Here is a 17,730-nt window from a genome sequence, read left to right as displayed (position 1 = left end):
GCAAGCAGTGTTTGATTCCGTGCTCCCCACATGCAGCCAGCTGGGTGACCTTGAGCCAGTCACAGTCCTGATAGAGCTGTTCTGACTGAGCAGTAATCTCAGGGCTCTCTCAGCCTCCCCTCCCTCACAGGGTGCCTGTTGTGGAGAGAGGAAAGGGAAGGCGAATGTAAGCTGCTTTGAGACTCCTCTGGGTAAAGAAAAGCGGCAGATAAGAACCAACCCTTCTTCTTCTTCAAACATCAACAGTCATGGACTGCCTTGACCGAACTGCAGCCAGAGAGCATCAGTCAAAACCAATATCCTCCCTTTCACCCCAAATTCCAGCCTTGAGTGAAACTGAAATTGGTGAAAGGCATCACTTGTAAGTGGGACGTTTTAAGAGTCTTCTCCACATGCTCTTTCACCTCCCCAGCAGGGTTTTGCCACCACAGACAAGGATTCAACATGAAGGAAGTGGCTTCCACAATCCCAAGGCACTGTCAACAGCATTCAGGGAAACACGCTTGAGATCCTCCACAGAACTTGGAAAAGAGTTCGAACTCAAATACCCCTTCCTTTTAAACCTACCATCTAATTCAGACCAGAAAACCCTCAAAGCAAAACCAAGAGTGCTGGGCACAAGCAACAGGCAGCCCTGGGTCGCCTTAAATAAGTTCACTGGGTGAGATTCAGCCAGTATGGGAGGGTAGTATATAAATTAGGAAATAATAAAATAATCTTCCTTCACCATCATCTTTGCCTCCTCATCACCCCTCTGATGGACTCTACGGTGCGATCCATTGGATTCGGCCTGAGTTCTTTCTGCTCATGGTACTTTAGGGGTCTTCCCAACCTTTCCACAGGACCCAGACCACCCCCCCCCCAACCCCCAACCCCTTATCTATGGGGCTGCGGCCCATCTTGATGTGGGGAGAGGGTGCCAAAGAGACACCTTGCAGAGAGAGCCTGCAAACTACAACTCCGTCCTGATAATAAGCATCAACAGAGTTGGGGGTCGGCTCTATCTTGAGGCAGCCATTGTGCAGATGCACCCACCACCTCGTGTCACTATTCCGGAGGTGCCCACAGGAGCACAAAGGTTGGGGACCCTTGGTTTTCAGACACAGAGCTAGCTGGGCAGACAAGCTCCAGTCATATCCACATTGTTACCTGTGAGTCCTGCTGAGCTTCCTGCTCTTCTCTGCTTGCTGGCCGAACTCTGAGACTGTCTGCTAGAATGCAAAGATTGCCGTGGAGACCTTGACCGGTGTCTGGGACTGGGAAGGCACCTTGGACTTCGGCTTCGGGGTCGACTTGTCCTGTGGCGCTCAGAGCTCCTTGACTGTGACCGAGTCCGATGCCTGGCATGGCCAGAGCTTGAGCGTCTTGAGCGTTTTGGGCTGGGACTGGCACAACGCCGCCTTGATTCCTGCATCTCCTGTCTGTCATCTTTGTTTCTATGGGAAAAGCAGGTGCCAAAATATTGGCATTGGGGTCACTGTGGGTGGGTAGATAGGGATGAATTTCCTGCATTCCACTGGGGATTGGACTAGATCAGCCTCCGGGGGTGAGGAAGAGCCGGCGGCCCAGGCACCACACATGCACATTAACGCCTCTGGTGGTGAAAACGCGCACGCGCGGAGCTGCCAGCAGCTCCGCACATGCGCGTTTGTGTCCGCCAGCGTGCTGGGGGCCGCGCCTGCCTCTTCCCCCCCCCCTCTGGGTGCAAGAAGCTAGCCGGGTTGCGAGCGAAGTGGCCGCTTTGGCAGCCGCTCCTCTCGCAGCCTGGTGAGCTTCTCGCTGTGTGTGGGGGGAGAGGCAGGCGTGGCCGCTGGCGGCCTGCTACCAAGGCCTTCGCGGCCCAATACCGGGCCGCAGACCGGGGGTTGACGACCCCCGGACTAGATGACCCTGGAGGTCCCTTCCAGCGCTATGATCCTTTGATTCTCAAATGTGTTCACTATGAAAGAAATCACTTGATCAGTCTTAAGAGATGGAAGAAAGATTTTCTCCCTCAACAGAAATAAAGTCGGGGTGTTGACATGCAAAATTAGGTGGAAAGGGTGACATATTACTTTGTTGCAGACCTGAATTGTCAATGGATGAACAAATCAAGATTGAGAACTTATTGTAATCTTGCATAGGCTAGATGTTAGGAGGACTCTCCTGTGCTAGCTGGCAAGCTCGGACCCTGAAGGTCTTGCTGGTTTGTTAAGACACTACTGAACTAGACTCCAGCTATTCTAACCCAGACCAACATCCTCTGAAGCTAAACTATGTTCATTCACGTAGGAGGAGCTCAAAGGCAGAACAGAAGGACAAAAGTCATATTTTCACGTAGGTGATGTCCAACGGAGAAGCCTCAGAAGACACAGGGCCATTTCCCACGGCTTAAAAATAGCACAATGGTTGCCGATTGAAAACGCTACTAATTTGCCATAACGCACGACGTCGTCAACAATCTGCAACAATCCTGAAACCGATCAGCAATAAGCGCTTCGTTGTGGCGCTTTCAGGGGAATCCAGAAAAGTGGATTCACCCTCCGGATAGCGATACACTCCTGCAACCAATCTGCAACAGTAGCGCTAAAGACCTGTGCGTTACCATTGTAGCTGGTTCTTCAAAGTCCCTCCCCCTGGATCTCTCCTCCAAACTTCCGGCGAAGCGATCGCCATTTTTTTTTCTCGGAGCGAGCGGGGATAAACGCACCGGCGAGCCTCTTTCTGTTTAGAGGCTTCCCTGGCTTCAGTCCTTCACCTTTAGTCACTAAGCACAAACCACATAAAAGCCCGTTTGCTGAAATAAAGTCCCTTTATTTTTTACACATAAATTCAGCCGAAAATCGAGCCCGTGAGAAGGGGGGGGGGGGAATTTTTTTTTATCACTCGAGCCAGCGTGCCAACGATCATACAATCAAACGATAGATCACATTAGGCAGCTGGATGGGTCTCTCCAGTGCAAGGAATCTACGTAGATTCGTTGCTATGGGTCTGTTTTTTTTTTTAAAAAAGCTTTCTTAAAGGGAAAGGGGCTGTTTGGGAGCATGCTAACGGCTGCCCATTGGCTGCTTGACGGCCAGGGGCGGGACAAGCTTGGCAATAGCGCTTCCTTTCTAGCGATTTCTGCCGAGACCGGAAGCCTGTGGGAAACGCTAAAAAACGCAACTGATTCCACTACAAAGCCAGGTGTGCAAAACGACGAATTCCACTATTTTAAATGGCGATTTTTCATTCCGCAAACAATTTGCAACAAAGATCGCCGTGGGAAATGGCCCACAGTCAAGAAAGCAGCGGCCAGGCCTCCAAAGATCAATGCACTGCAAGGCCTCGGGGGCCTTTCCCAGAAGCACATAATACATGCTCAGTATTTTCTTCACCACCAAATCACACACTGATTCACCAGAACTTCAGTATAAGAGAAGAGAAAAATACTCTTTCACCTTAAGAGTTATCAAGGAAACAGAGTTTTAAAATTACCTTCTGGGTGAAGACAGAGTTTCAGGAGTCCAGTCTGGATACCTGTGTCAAGAATAGGAATGTCAGTACTTTCAAGACAGCTTATATATTGTTTTATTTTCACAGTTTTTATGTATTAATAACTGGAGAAATATGGTTATATTCTTGTATTTTATTGTTTTAGTTATGCTGTGTAATGGCCTTAAGGCCATATGCAATTAATACCTATCTATCAGTAATCTGGCCAAATTAAATCAAACCTGAACTCCCACTAGAAGCAAAAATGACTGAACCGAGCCTATTGTGCTTTGGTCACATTATGAGAAGCCCAGACCCAGAAGATGATCATGCTAGGAAAAGCTGAAGGCAGCAGGAAAAGAGGGAAACTGGCTCAGCAGCAAAGGAAGCCACAGCTCTCAGGTTGCAAGACCTGAGCATGGCTGTTAACAATAAGCAGTCTGGGAGGAAATTAGTTTATAGGGTTGCCATAAGTCTGTCTGTCTGTCTGTCTGTCTCTCACCCACCCACCCACCCACACTATGTAGCCATCTGAATTCCTTGTTTTAAAATGAAATGCTTCTCGAGCAAGGCAAATTGCAAAACAAACTGTTCCCAAAGAGAATAAATAATAATAATAAATTTAGTTTTAGCCCACCCTTCCAGTTGTGCTCAGGGTGGGTAACATTTCATAAAAACATTATATACAATAGTCTAAAGGGATTATTCATATAAAAACATTACATGTCTAATTCCCAGGCCATTGTGGTTCAAACTGTGTTTGCTCACTTGGGTCTTCTCCCCCACACTCTTCTTTGTCCCACAATACAAAAAAAGCAGCCCACTATACTCTTTCCAAGCAAGCTGCACTTTTACTGGAAGTTCCAGCAGCTTAGAGACCTTGCATCCATGAGGTATAGAGGAACATAGCCTCGCAAAACCAACCCTCCGGGTTTTACATGCACCAAAGGGGATACGCAAAGAAGACCTGTCAGATTAGTGAAATCAAATTTTAAAGAGGAAAATCTCCAATTTCTGTACAACATCATCCTGACTTTGTAAGCCTCTAATGACTAAATCTCATCATCATGACTTTACAACTCCCCCCTTTCAGCTGCATGTCAGTGAACTCAACAGCGCACCTGCTGGCCTTCAGGAGCCTGGCTGCATCCCCTCTCATTCTTAATGCAGGTGCAGCAATCTCAAGGGAAGACCAGCAGATGGGTCTCAACAAGGGTTTTCCTTCTCTGTGTTTGGGACTTCCAACTAAGGCACGTTTTCTACCAGTTTATGGGGGACAAGATTATGCTGGCCAATCACGTGATTTCCAAGATACCTTCTAATAATTAGGTGTTTACTATCCCAGTTCATTTTTTGTTGTCTGACCAACTTACATTTTTTTAGCAAGAATTCCCCCCCCCTTCTCTTTTGGACAAGAATTTTTAAAAGGAAATCTTGCCTTTTATGGTTCTTTAACACTGCTATTCAGCCACACTGACATCCTCTTAGATTTCTTTAATACATTCTAGATGAGATTCTATTATGACATTTTTATGTAACCTCTGAACTTCCTGAATGGAGCTTGGGAATTTCTTTACCTTCCCTTCAGTTTCTCCTTATGCTCAATGACTCATTTTGAAGACTTCCCTCCCCATTGAATGAATTCAATTTTCCACTTTGGGAAATACAATGAGTCTGAAGAGAAACCAAGGATAGCAAATACTACTACTACCACAGCTATTCTATACACTGTCCCTAAAAGTTTCAGCAACATTCACCTCTCCAGCCAGAGGACGGGCATTCTTCATCTTTAAACACAGGACTCTTCCTCCTTCCTAAAGATCAGGGGTAAATTTCAGCGCTTTGGCAGATCCGTGTCCTCTCCATTGCTCCAAGGTGTATTCTCTTCTCAGGCCTTCATTTTTCATGCTATTCCTATCCAACCACCAACCTACCTTCCCTAACCATTTCCCACTTGCAATGTTTCTGGCCTAGATGATGATGATGATGATGATGATGATGATTATTACTATTATTATTATTTAATTTATATCCCACCTCCCCCCAGAGGCTTGAGGTGGGTCACATAAAAACCAATCCCCTAAAACAATAAAGCACAATAAAATATAATACAATTAATTAAAAAGTTAAGACAAGAATGGCGGCAAAATTCAATATAACTAACCCAATTCCACACCCCCTAAGAATGGAAAGGGAAGAGGCAAACGACAGACGCAACCGTCACATTTGTGAGGGGGCCTAGATCTTCTTGCTGCCCGGCCTCAACCGAAAGCCTGACGGAAGAGCTCTGTCTTGCAGGCCCTACGGAATGATGACAATTCCCGCAGGGCCCACAGCTCTTCCGGGAGCTCATTCCACCAGGTTGGGGCCAGGACCAAAAAGGCCCTGGCCCTTGTTGAGGCCAGGCAAGCTTCCTTGAGACCGGGAATGACCAATAGGTTAGCCCCCGCTGTCAAGCGCACAGGAAACTCACAACAAAACTTATTCAAAAGAAAAATAGTTTTATTGATTAGCACTACACGCAATGGACTGAAAAGTCAAATCTGACTAGAAGCCAGATTTGCCTCAGCTTATCAATACATTTCTCCCGCCCAAAACTTGACAGTTCCCAAGGGGGGGAGGTGAGTGAGAAAAGACATATGTGAAACCAAAACAGGATTCCAAACTCCCATCCTTGAAAGAGGTGACAAACAGCCCTTTCTGCCCATAACAAGATAAGGTTAACATAACATCACTATTCTATTTTATTGCTTACAAACTACAAGGCCGGGACTAGCAGGCGCCGGGCCCCATCTAGTAATATAACTGACATGGAGGAACTCAGGCTAATTTATGACAGAGATTCTACAATCCTGACATCCCTCCGCATTAAAACTAACTTCACTCCCCCACCTAGCCGGCATCAACCGGGCGAGGACAATCAGGAAATGCTCGATGGAAAGCCCGGAGAAGGCGGGGTGCCTTCACATTTCCAGCCTCAACCCACTCTTTATCCCCAGAGGGGAAATCCTTCCAATCGACCAAATATTGAAGGCGACCCTTATGCAAGCGAGAGTCTAAGATTTGGTTGACTTCATAGTGGGTGTCCTTATCGATGTAAATTGGAACAGGCATAGATGGAGGAGGGTGCCACTCGTCCGGGGCTGGAGCTCTTCGCAGCAGGCTGGAATGAAAAACCGGATGCACATTCCTATAAGTTTTTGGTAGAGCTAGCTCCACAGTCACAGCATTTATCAATTTCACCACTTTAAATGGTCCCACAAACTTTGGACCAAGTTTCCTGGATTTCTGCTGGCACCTTAAGTTCTTGGTAGACAGGTAGGCTAAATCACCCACTTTCCAATCAGGGGCAGGTACCCTCTTCTTGTCAGCTTGAGCCTTATAGGCATCTTTGGCTTCCTTGAGGCTAGCAACGATTTCTGGCCAGCCCGTACTGATGGAGGCTGCCCATTTGTTTATGTCAGGGACCTCTGCGGAGCTAAGTCCCCAAGTGGGGGCTGACACTAAATCAGTCCCATACACCACCTTGAAGGGCGATACCCCCGTTGAGGAGTGGACCCCATTGTTATAGGCGAATTCAGCAAGTGGCAATAAAGAAACCCAATCATCCTGCTGGTGGTTGATAAAACAGCGTAAATACTGCTCCAGGATTTGGTTTACTCTCTCGGTCTGGCCATTTGACTCCGGGTGATAGCCCGAGGTGAGGGCTTGCTCCACACCCAATAGTTTAAGAAGCTCCCTCCAAAACTTGGAAACGAACTGGGGGCCCCGATCCGTCAGGACACGTGTCGGGATCCCGTGCAGACGTACCACGTGTTTAATAAAAAGAGAGGCCAGCTTTGGTGCTGAGGGCACGCCCGTGCAGGGGATGAAATGAGCCTGTTTGGAAAAAGCATCCACTACAACCCATATAACAGTATTCCCTTGGCTGGGGGGAAGGTCTGTAATAAAGTCCATAGTTACATCAGTCCATGGACGTGAGGGGGTGGGCTGCGGCTGCAAAAGTCCTTTCCTCTTGCCCCCAATTGGCTTTGAGGCAATACAAATGGGGCACCCCTGCACATATTTCTCCACATCTTTACGCAAGGATGGCCACCAGTACTGTCTCCTGACCAGGTGCAGAGTTTTCACAAAACCAAAATGTCCAGCGGTTTTGGCATCGTGGCAAAGTTTCAAAACCTTCCCCCGGGCCGCGGCAGGCACAAAGAGTCTTTCGCCTTTGAAAAAGAGCCCCCCCTTCTCAGACAAATCAGGGCGGAGGGAACAAAACTCTGGGTCAGTTGACAAGTCCTTTTGGACCCAGCCCCCTGGGATGGGCGTAACAGTCTTTGTGTGGCTGCGCGTCACAGCGGCCATCCCCAGTTGGGCGGGAGTAAAGACGGTATCTACCAATGGGTCTCGTTTGCTGTTGTACTGAGGCAGGCGCGATAGTGCATCAGCCAAAAAATTCAGTTTGCCAGGAAGATGCTTTAGGGAGAAGTTGAAACGAGCGAAAAACTCCGCCCATCTCATTTGTTTGGCTGAAAGCGAGCGGGGCTGTTTGAGGGCCTGAAGGTTTTTATGATCTGTCCAGACTACAAACGGGATTGTGGACCCCTCCAGCCAATGCCGCCACGTGGAAAGGGCCAATTTCACTGCAGCCGCCTCTTTTTCCCAAATTGCCCAATTTCTTTCTGCCGCTGAAAATTTCTTTGATAAATAGGCCAGGGGGTGCAATTTCCCGTCCCCCCCCTCTTGGAGGATCACGGCCCCCATTGCTACGTCCGAGGAATCTACTTGTACTGTAAATTGCTTAGAGGGGTCGGCATGGGCCAACACAGGTTCAGACGTGAATAACAGCTTTAGTTTATCAAACGCCTCCTGACAGGAGGGAGTCCAAGGGAGAGGCGCCCCAGGTCGGCTTGCCGTCTTCCCCCCTTTGGTTTTTAACAAGTCAGTGAGGGGCAGCGCAACCTTGGCAAAGTTGGGGATGAAGGTCCTGTAAAAATTAGCGAATCCTAAGAAACTTTGTAATTGCCTCCTGGTGCGGGGAGGCTCCCATGCCAGCAAATCACGCACTTTGCCAGGGTCCATTTCGATCCCAGCCTGGGAGACCCGGAAACCCAAGAACTCCACTGCCTCGCGGTGGAACTCACATTTTGACAGTTTAGCAAACAACTGGTGCTTCCGCAAGCGGCGGAGCACTTCGCGGACCAGCTTTGTATGACTCTCAACATTCTCTGAATACACAAGAATATCATCAATGTAAACCAACACCCCTTGGTACAATAAATCATGCATAATTTCATTTATCATATTCATGAACACGCCCGGAGCGCCGGCGAGGCCGAACGGCATTACGGTGTATTCAAACTGCCCCAGGGGCGTATTAAAAGCTGTTAAATATTCATGCCCCTTCTTGATCCGAACTCGATAGTAGGCTTCCCTTAAGTCCAGTTTCGAAAAAACGCGCGCCTTCCCCAAGTGGCCCAGCAAGTCTTTTATCAGGGGAAGCGGGTAGGCGTTGCAGGTGGAGACCGCGTTCAACCCGCGGTAGTCGGTGCACAACCTTAGCGAACCGTCCTTCTTTTTAACGAAAAGGACCGGGGCTGCCAAGGAAGATGTGGCTGGTCTAATAAAACCCCTCGCTAGGTTCTTATCCAAAAATTCTCTAAGCTCTGCCATCTCTCGCGGGCTCATGGAATACAGTTTGGCTTTGGGGAGAGGCTCTCCCTTCTTTAATTCGATGGCACAGTCAGTTTTGCGGTGGGGGGGAAGCTGGTTGCACTCCACCTCCGCGAACACATCACCAAAGTCCCGGTATTCAGGAGGGAGCGCGTCCACCCCCACCCCCAATGCAGCCAACACCCCGGATCTCGGAGGACCCTGCTGCCGCGTGTGCTGCTCGCAAGCGGCGGAGGTAAATTCCACAGTCCCTTCCTTCCACTTCACAAGGGGATCATGTTCCCTCAGCCAATCCAACCCCAACACGCATGGGAAGGCAGAGTGAGGGGCCACCAAAGGTTGGATTTGCTCCCAATGTTTTTTTATGTCCAAGTCCATGGGGCGAGTCTTTGCCGTGGCTTCCCCACCGGGAGCGCATTTCCCATCTAACTGGGTGATTGGCAAGGGTTCTTTCAGTGCCACTTTCCCCACCCCCAAAGTCTCGGCCAGTGCCGGGCTCACTAGGGATTGGGTGCACCCCGAGTCCACAATACATCGGATTCCCACCGTTTTCCCCGACTTGGGGTTAGAAAGGTTGGCACGTAGGAGTAGCAAGGGGGAATCACTCACCACGCGTTTGCCCCTGTTGGCGGCCTGCTGGCGGGGCGCCTTTACAGCAGACCGTCCTCGTTTCCCGACTGCTCCTCAGCTTGATCCTCGTCCTCCAGCCCGCTTCCCTCCTCCGAGTCGTCCACCGCCGGCACGGCAGCCACTGGAACCAGGAGAGATTTGGTGCTTTTCTTGGTGGTGGTTTTCTTGGCAGGCGTGGCTTTCGATGGGGCGCTGCTCGCAGCTTTCGGGGTTGATGCCGCTTTCGTTGGGCAGTGTGCGAGGAAATGCCCGGCTTGGCCACATCCCAAGCACAGCCCTTTCTCCATGCGCCGAGTGCGCTCCGCCGGTTCCAATTTGGTTCGGGGCTTGGTCTTCACCGGGGTGGAAGTCTTCGCCATGGTTTTCCCGGCCAGGGCTTGCACCATTGAGGCCCGTTCCAAGCGGTTTTCCATTTCTCCAGCCAGCTGGACCCACCCTTCGACAGTGAGTGGGTCTTCCAGGAGGAGGCACTTGTCAGCCAGAGTGGGATTGAGGCCCCCTACAAACGCCAGCACACGTTGGGGCTCCGTCCAGTCTGGTACAGAGGAAGCCAGCTCCTTAAATTCCCTGGCGTACTCAACCACGGACAACTTTCCTTGCCGGTGAGCCCGGAGTTTCTTCTCCGCAGTCTCCCGTTCAAACGGTTCCACGTACATCTGGCGCAGGGCCCTCATGAAATGGTTGTAGTCGCGGGTGGCTTGGGGGTGGTAACGGTACAAATCCACGAACCATTTGGCAGCTTTGCCTTCCAGGGCTTGCCCCACGAAACGCACCCGTTCGGCGTCGTCTTGGAAAGTGAACCCCATGTCCATCATGTAGGCTTGGAGGTGCACCAGGAACGTGGGGAAATCGGAGGGGTCCCCAGAAAACTTTGCCTTGAACTTATAGGTGTTCCGCATTTCCACTCCACGGAGGTGGGCAGGTAGGCGCCCTGGGCCCCAGTCCGCCGGTGCTGGGGCCGGGGCCGGGGGTCTTGCACCCCGGCCAATGCCTCTCCCTCTCCCAGCCGCCACTCTCGCTCGCTCCGCTGCCTGCGCCGCTGCTGCTGCTCGCGCGGCCGCTCGCGCTGCTTCACGCGCCGCCGCTGCTGCCGCCGCCTCGGCTCCCGCGACATCCGCCGCTGCCCGTGCCGCCGCCGCCGCTGCTGCGTCCTCGCCTCCGTCCGCGCCGTCTCCACCAGCACCGTCGCCGCCAGCGCCACCTTCGTCCTCTCGTTCCTCGCCTTCGTCTTCTCTCTCCCTCTGCGCCCTTGCACGTGCTTCCGCCTCGGCTTCGATCTCTAGCTGAGCCCGGGCTCTGGCCAGCGCCTCAGCCGCCTCTGCCGTTGCTTGCGCGGCCGCCATGCCGTGCTCCTGCAGTGCAAACCCACCGCTCTCTCTCCGTGCACTGGTATCGTGTGCACCCCCACCGAGCACGTCCTTTAGCAGGCGTTGTGTTCGGCGTCTCTCCTCCGGATCCAGCCGACCCGAGAGGTCCTGCAGCCAGTTAGTCACCCTGTCCAGCTTGTACTGCAAGTCCTGTGTCTCACCCACAGGCTCCAGCGCGTAGCTAGGCAGTCCCAGGTGCTCCGGCCAACGTTCATCCCCAGTAGGGCGGTCGTATTTTGACAACCGCCTGCGCTGGGTGATGTGACGTTCCAAAAATTCCTCGGGTCCCGGGGTTGCCCCCGAGACAGCCCGCATCATGGCCGAGCTGTGCGGCCCCGCACCAGCGCCTTCGGCCTGGGAGAGGTCCCAATCCAGGCCCTCTCCCTGATCAGAAAAAGTATGTCCCTCGCCCTGCATTTTGCAGGTGAAAGGAGTTGTGAGATTTGACTTGATGTCAAGCGCACAGGAAACTCACAACAAAACTTATTCAAAAGAAAAATAGTTTTATTGATTAGCACTACACGCAATGGACTGAAAAGTCAAATCTGACTAGAAGCCAGATTTGCCTCAGCTTATCAATACATTTCTCCCGCCCAAAACTTGACAGTTCCCAAGGGGGGGAGGTGAGTGAGAAAAGACATATGTGAAACCAAAACAGGATTCCAAACTCCCATCCTTGAAAGAGGTGACAAACAGCCCTTTCTGCCCATAACAAGATAAGGTTAACATAACATCACTATTCTATTTTATTGCTTACAAACTACAAGGCCGGGACTAGCAGGCGCCGGGCCCCATCTAGTAATATAACTGACATGGAGGAACTCAGGCTAATTTATGACAGAGATTCTACAATCCTGACACCCGCAGAGTGTAAGGCCCTGTGGGGGGCATAGGGTGATAGGCGGTCCCTCATATACCCAGATCACAGATGGCCTTGAAGGTCAAAACCAAAACCTTGAACCTGATCCAGAAGATAACCGGTAGCCAATGATCTGTAAGAACCTGCTGAACACGGAGAATGTGACAGACCACAGAACTCATTTTTCCTCTATGACCGACCGTTTGAGTTTAGGAAGACAGATCAAACCTTTCCTCAGACAAACTTGGAGACACACAAGAGCGTAGACACAGGACCGTATGACCCTCTTCAGCTGAATAAAATATAGGCTATCACAGGACCACCTGTAAAAAGTATGGTGCCCATTTCAGCATACAATGTAAATGAAAGTCCTTACTGCTGGAGGAGCCAACGACAGTTCACAATGTGCAGAAGGGTATTCTGGTGCTGAATCCAGTCCTACAAGAGAGAAAGACAAACAGAGATGAAGTCAACTCAACTCAAACAGCAGTTTTGCCTTAACTCAGGCCTCTCTAGATCATGGAATGTAAACAGAAGACAGAATGGTCGTGGATAACTAATGAACTCACCTGCCTGCACCCAGCAAGATCCACTTCTGGATCAGTTTCCCCCTCCCCCTCAGACTTAGCAAGCCCCCTCAAATTGTGTTGCTAGTAAGGCTGTGCATTCTGATCTACCCAAACCAAACCTGTAGCTGAAATATTTTGGCTTCTCAAATATATTGATTTTTTTTTTCAGGAAAATTGTTTTTTTTTGGGGGGGGTGGATGAGAAAATCCCATGAATCTGTCTAACTCCCTTTTAAATCCATCTTGAGCCTCAGCAACAAGGGCCACTGCAGAAAATGTTTATCCTGCCGTTTTGTTGTATTAGTCATTTAGTGTGGTAATTTGCATTCTGGAGCCTATCTGCAACCCCCTTTGAGTCTCTTTGCAGAGAGATATAGGGCACAAATCCTATCAATAACAGTAGCATGATGTCCAGAATGTATCAAGTAGCAATGTCTGCTGGGGGGGGGGGTGAACTCACCTTCTTATCTATACAGTCTTCATTACACAGAGAACAAACATGAGGAAATATTCTCGGGGTCACAGCATAGTAATCACACATCTGTGGTGCGGTAGGCAGTTTTTTCTCCTTCTCTTTATCTGTTTGTGAAAAATCTGGAAGCCAAGATGCTTTCACCGTGCCAGGGTCTTCTGCCTCCTTCCAAAAACTCTCCTGGATATCCACGGTCCGACATGGATGACTAGATGAATCAGCCACGAGTGTGTGCTCATAACTGCCATGCCTACTTAGAAACTCAGGAGCAAAAGGGGGTGGGCGCTGGCTCAAAACTGGCATAAGGACAGGCAAGATGACAGGAGGTATCACAGGCTGAGGCATGGGTAACACTGCTGGGGGCATCATGGCTGGGACTCTTGCCGGTGCCTGAAGTTCTGCTAAAGGTGCTTTTTTGGCAGGAGCCACAAGGGGAGAAGCCTGAAGGTTTGGGGTAGACCCTGCCTGTCGCATGAGTTCTTTAGTGGGGTTCTTTGGACTGCTAATGACACTGGAGGCCACAGCAGGCACAGACTCGGGCTGCTGTGTTGGACATCCTTCCACGCCCTCATCGGTCGCTATGGATGAGGCATTCATTTCCATGGGGCCTTCGTTGTATCCGTACTTGCTTTTATGCCCATAATCAATCACTTTTTTCTTTACCGTGGGACCACAGCCATCAGCACTTGAAACAGTTTCTTTTTCTGAGCTCTTCAAAGGTAAACGAGGTAGCTTAGGAGCCAGTTTGTGTTTTTGGATAGCCTGCAGGAGTACAGTCATGTTTTCAGGTGTTAGTTGATCATGTGGGTAGTGACTAAGTTCCTCCAAGTGTTCAAAGGAAAAGCCAAAGGTTGTTAAGAGGTTCAAAGGAGAGGGCTTCCGCTCAGGGCTCGGAAAGCTTGCCGTAGGATCCACAGCCTCCCCTGAAGGGGACTGTTCCTGGCTGTTTCTTTCCCTTGGAAATAGATTATCCCAACAGAAGTCATGGCCCTCTTCCTCCTCCACTTGATCCATATTTATCCTTTCCTGACTTGGTTCCCTTTTGTGTTGAGTAACCTAAGCATCTACACTTCAAATGCTGCTCTAATTTCCGTTCCCATTAATCACTGGAGTAATCCATAAGGAGGATCAGGAGAGGGTTATCCTTGAAGACCACTTGGTACTGGCACTAGAACTGGAAGCAACTCTCATAAGGTTGGATCTCCTTGGTCCTGAAGTCATCTTTCCTCTAGAAGTGTTCAGGGACATCTTGTTCAACTACAGACTTCTGTAAACTGAATGAACATCCAATTCCGTGATAGTAAGAATAAAAACTGAAAAGGGAGAGGTCCCTGCAGACATGCTCTGGCAATGCCACAGTTCAGAGGATCTACAAGCTGCACGCTTTCTTTCTAAGAATATTGCAAAGCTGAAAATTAAAACACAAATGTTAGATGACATTTTAATGAAACAGTCTGTAAGGAAAATTCGATCTATAAACCAGTTGTTTTGGGGAAAACTAACTAAGAATTTAAAACAAAGGCTTAATTTATTTTTTCCATTTCCCAAAACTATGATCTTTATATCAGCAAGGATAACTGACAGAAATATTTAAATACTTCAGATTTTTAACCTGAGCCTTCCTCCTATGGCACCCACTGCAGTTTCGCCCAACCCACTGTATGAGTTAATTTAATGTTCTCCCTAACCCTAACCCTACTGTTGTATTATGTTGCTTGCCATTATCACCGTATTATTGTTAAACTGAGTTATCTGCATCGCTTCTCTTTCCTGTGAACCACCCTGAGCCTTTGTGGAGGGTATATAAATAGAATGAATAAATGAACCTCAACATCAAATCTTACATTCTACTCAGTACTGGCAACTATAACAACCAAGATGTGGTGTTGAAAAGTACTACAACTTTATGGAATTTAACCTAAAAGTGGTATAGCAGTTAAGAGCTGCAACTTCCAAACTGGCAAGAAGTATTTGATTCCCCACTCATCCACATGCAGCCAGCTGGGTGACCTTGTCCTGACAGAGCAGTGTCTCTCAGAGCTCTCTTGGCCCCACCTGCCTCACAGGGTATCTGTTGTGGGGAGAGGGAAAGCGATAGTAAGCTGCTTTGAGAGTCCTTCTGGTAGTGAAAAGTGGGCTATAAAAACAACTCTCCTTCTTCTAAATACTGATACCAATTTAATGACAAAATCCTGAGGGAAAACTATTTCTCTGTCATTAATGCTAAGTATATTAACAGGTCAGCAGGGACAGGAAGTTAAGGTGCTTCTGTATCATCATCATGACGAAACAGTTCTTCTGGAGGGCCAACAAGAAGCCCCCACATTGCCTCCTGGCACTGATATTCAAAGATTGACTGAAGAGGGAGGGGGGGTTCCCTTTAGTCACCGTGGCTAGCACCTGAACCAAACTGAACCAAATATTCACTGTAGATGGTTAAATCAGACCCTTAATACCAAGACGTCCTATGCTGTATTATGTTATAACTTCTCACTGTTCTAAACTGTTTTTCAGGAACCCAAAAGCTGAGATGCAAAACAATATTAAAAAATCATTACAAATATTTATTAAACAAACTGCACTGATACAATGTATTAAAACCAAAGTAGAACGACATATTCCTAACTGTGCATGACAGAACAGACCAGATGCATTTGGACCCCCGGGGGTCTTCCTCGGAGGTCAAATGACTGTGTGAAATGCTCTTTTGTGCAAGATCAGCATCTACAGGCTTGCTGGGTGGCAAAGAAAAACCGGTTGAGTGTATCTCCAACTAGCGTTTCTAAAGTATCGGATTCGGAGCCCACCTTCTAAAATACGTATTATCCGAGGCCCCCACTCTCAGCTTCCGCCTAACTCTACACCAAGAGGGCATTTCCAGGGGTGCCAGAAAAATGTTAACACATTGCAAATCAAAATGTGACATTGTACCAAGTTACCAAGGCTTTCACCGCAAACCGCCCCGAGCCACAAGGGAGGGCGGTATATGACTACTGGAGCTTAAATAAAGCAAAGGTCAAGAGTAGCCACTAAGAGACTAGTCCTCCCTCCGTGCATTTATCTCATTCCTAGAGCCTCCAGCAGCAAGTCTCCTAAGGATGAACCCGGGGCAGGGCTCAGCAACTCCACAGGATGTGCCAGGCGTGGCCAATCAGGGGCTCTCCAGAGGTCCATGGACTACAATTCCCATGAGCCCCCGGGCTCATGGGAATTGTAGTCCATGGGCCTCTGGAGAGCCCCTGATTGGCCACGCCTGGCCTGCAATAGTCCTCTCCGTCCACTCCTCCCCCTCTCAGTTTCTGCCGCTGGCGCGGGGGTGGGGGGCTGCCCGGGGGCGAGAGGAGCCTCCATGGCCAGTGGCAGTCAACCCCACATCCCCACCCCCCCCCCCGGCACACCGCCAGGAGGCCACCTCAGGGCCAGGCCCGCGCCGCAGACCACCACCCCCCATCTCACAACCCCCCTGCAGGGCAGGCCTCTTGCGCCCCCGTTCCCGCGCCAGTTACCTCAGGCCGCCCCCTCAGGAAAGAGCCGAAGAGCGCAACGGCTCTGCGCACGCGCGAGGAGGGTTGGTCGCTTGCCCCCCAGCGCACGCGCAGGCGGAGCGGGGAAGCCGTAGGGGCAAGGAGGACCCGAGAGTGGGCTTCGCGCGACGCTTGCGGCTGCCCGGCGACGGCAGGAGGTTCCGTGCGCATGCGCAAAGAGAAAGGCTTGCCTGCTCCGCCGCGGTCCCGGGGAGAGCCTCCGTCTGCTGCTGAATGCAGCGCGAGGGGTGGCCTGAACCTGTCCCGCCCTTGGATGGAGAAAGAACACCCTCCCGCTTTTAGGTGCCCCAGGAGAGGCTCGAGGGAATTGCATTCTGTGGACAGGACCGCTGCAGAGCCACAGCTTGGCCACTCCATCTCCGGCCACCTCACCTGGGTCCCGTTCTTAAGGCTCTCTGTCCCGGTGAAGACCGAAGCAAAAAAGTTATTGAGCATCTCTGCCGCCTCCCCGTCTAGCAATCCCCTTAGTCCTTTCGGCTCCATGTATGGGGGGGTGGGGGTGGGGAGGGGAAGTGTCTTGATGCTTTTAGCAAATCGCCTTACATTGGTGGGCTCATTCAGCATTCGTGAACTTAGCTCAACAAGACAGGTAAGGATAGATTCAAATGCGTAGCCATGTTGGTCTGAAGTAGCACAACAAAATCAGAGTCCAGTCAGGCACCTTTAAGACCAACACAGATTTATTCAGGGAGTCAGCCTTTGAGTGCAAGCACTCTTCGTCAGTCTGACCATCATAAAAGCGGGCTTTCAGAGGGAGTGGGTTGCTGGGATGGGGGTGGAGGTCATCGGTCCAATGTGAAGGGAGTCCCTAGTCGGGTACAGGCTGTTTTTTTCCCACTGCTGATCAGCTCCCAGGAACGCTTGTATCCCACCAAGATGAAGTGTTGACTTACACACAGCAGATATTGTATTTGCTTCCTACTCAATCGGTCTTATGTTCCAGAATGAGATAACATGGTCCGGCCTTATATCTGTTGCTTCATCTCCGCTTGGGTATTAAACTTTACCCTGTGTTTATGCCTCTTTGTGGTCACAAGGCCTTGAAATGCACAGTTGCATATTCACTCTTGAAGAAATCTGCTCTGGAGCCAGGACATTGGAGTCACTATCATTAACCGAGGGGGCTCCCAGTAAGCAAGAAAAGGGCTGCCTCTCCCCTCCTCGTGTACCAG

The 17,730-nt window shown here is 50.0% G+C and overlaps 2 protein-coding genes across 4 annotated transcripts in view; both read right to left on the bottom strand.

The window, feature by feature from the left end:
* The window catches only part of LOC143819562 (uncharacterized), a 55,071-nt gene extending 38,398 nt beyond the window's left edge, over window positions 1-16,673 (bottom strand). For 2 of the 3 annotated variants that reach the window (XM_077301327.1, XM_077301328.1), the window contains exons 1-5: window positions 16,520-16,673; window positions 13,002-14,421; window positions 12,350-12,411; window positions 3,457-3,498; window positions 1,150-1,436 (exon numbers count right to left, since the gene is read on the bottom strand). In XM_077301327.1, coding sequence (XP_077157442.1) covers window positions 1,150-1,436; window positions 3,457-3,498; window positions 12,350-12,411; window positions 13,002-14,027 — 1,417 coding nt within the window. In that variant the 5' untranslated portion in view covers window positions 14,028-14,421; window positions 16,520-16,673. Of the gene's footprint in view, window positions 1-1,149; window positions 1,437-3,456; window positions 3,499-5,210; window positions 5,274-12,349; window positions 12,412-13,001; window positions 14,422-16,519 lie in introns of those variants that run through there. The other variant, XM_077301329.1, reaches the window with a different exon arrangement.
* LOC143819564 (uncharacterized) lies at window positions 6,456-12,336 on the bottom strand. Its single transcript, XM_077301339.1, has 2 exons — window positions 9,727-12,336; window positions 6,456-6,616 (listed from the first exon to the last, which is right to left on the bottom strand). Exon 1 carries the CDS (start codon window positions 11,529-11,531, stop codon window positions 9,768-9,770), a length of 1,764 nt encoding a protein of 587 aa, XP_077157454.1. The 5' UTR covers window positions 11,532-12,336; the 3' UTR covers window positions 6,456-6,616; window positions 9,727-9,767.
* Window positions 16,674-17,730: the final 1,057 nt, after the last annotated feature.

Source organism: Paroedura picta, chromosome 10 (genome assembly GCF_049243985.1).
Source record: "Paroedura picta isolate Pp20150507F chromosome 10, Ppicta_v3.0, whole genome shotgun sequence".
NCBI lineage: Eukaryota > Metazoa > Chordata > Lepidosauria > Squamata > Gekkonidae > Paroedura > Paroedura picta.
This window is presented reverse-complemented; position numbering and strand designations above follow the sequence as displayed.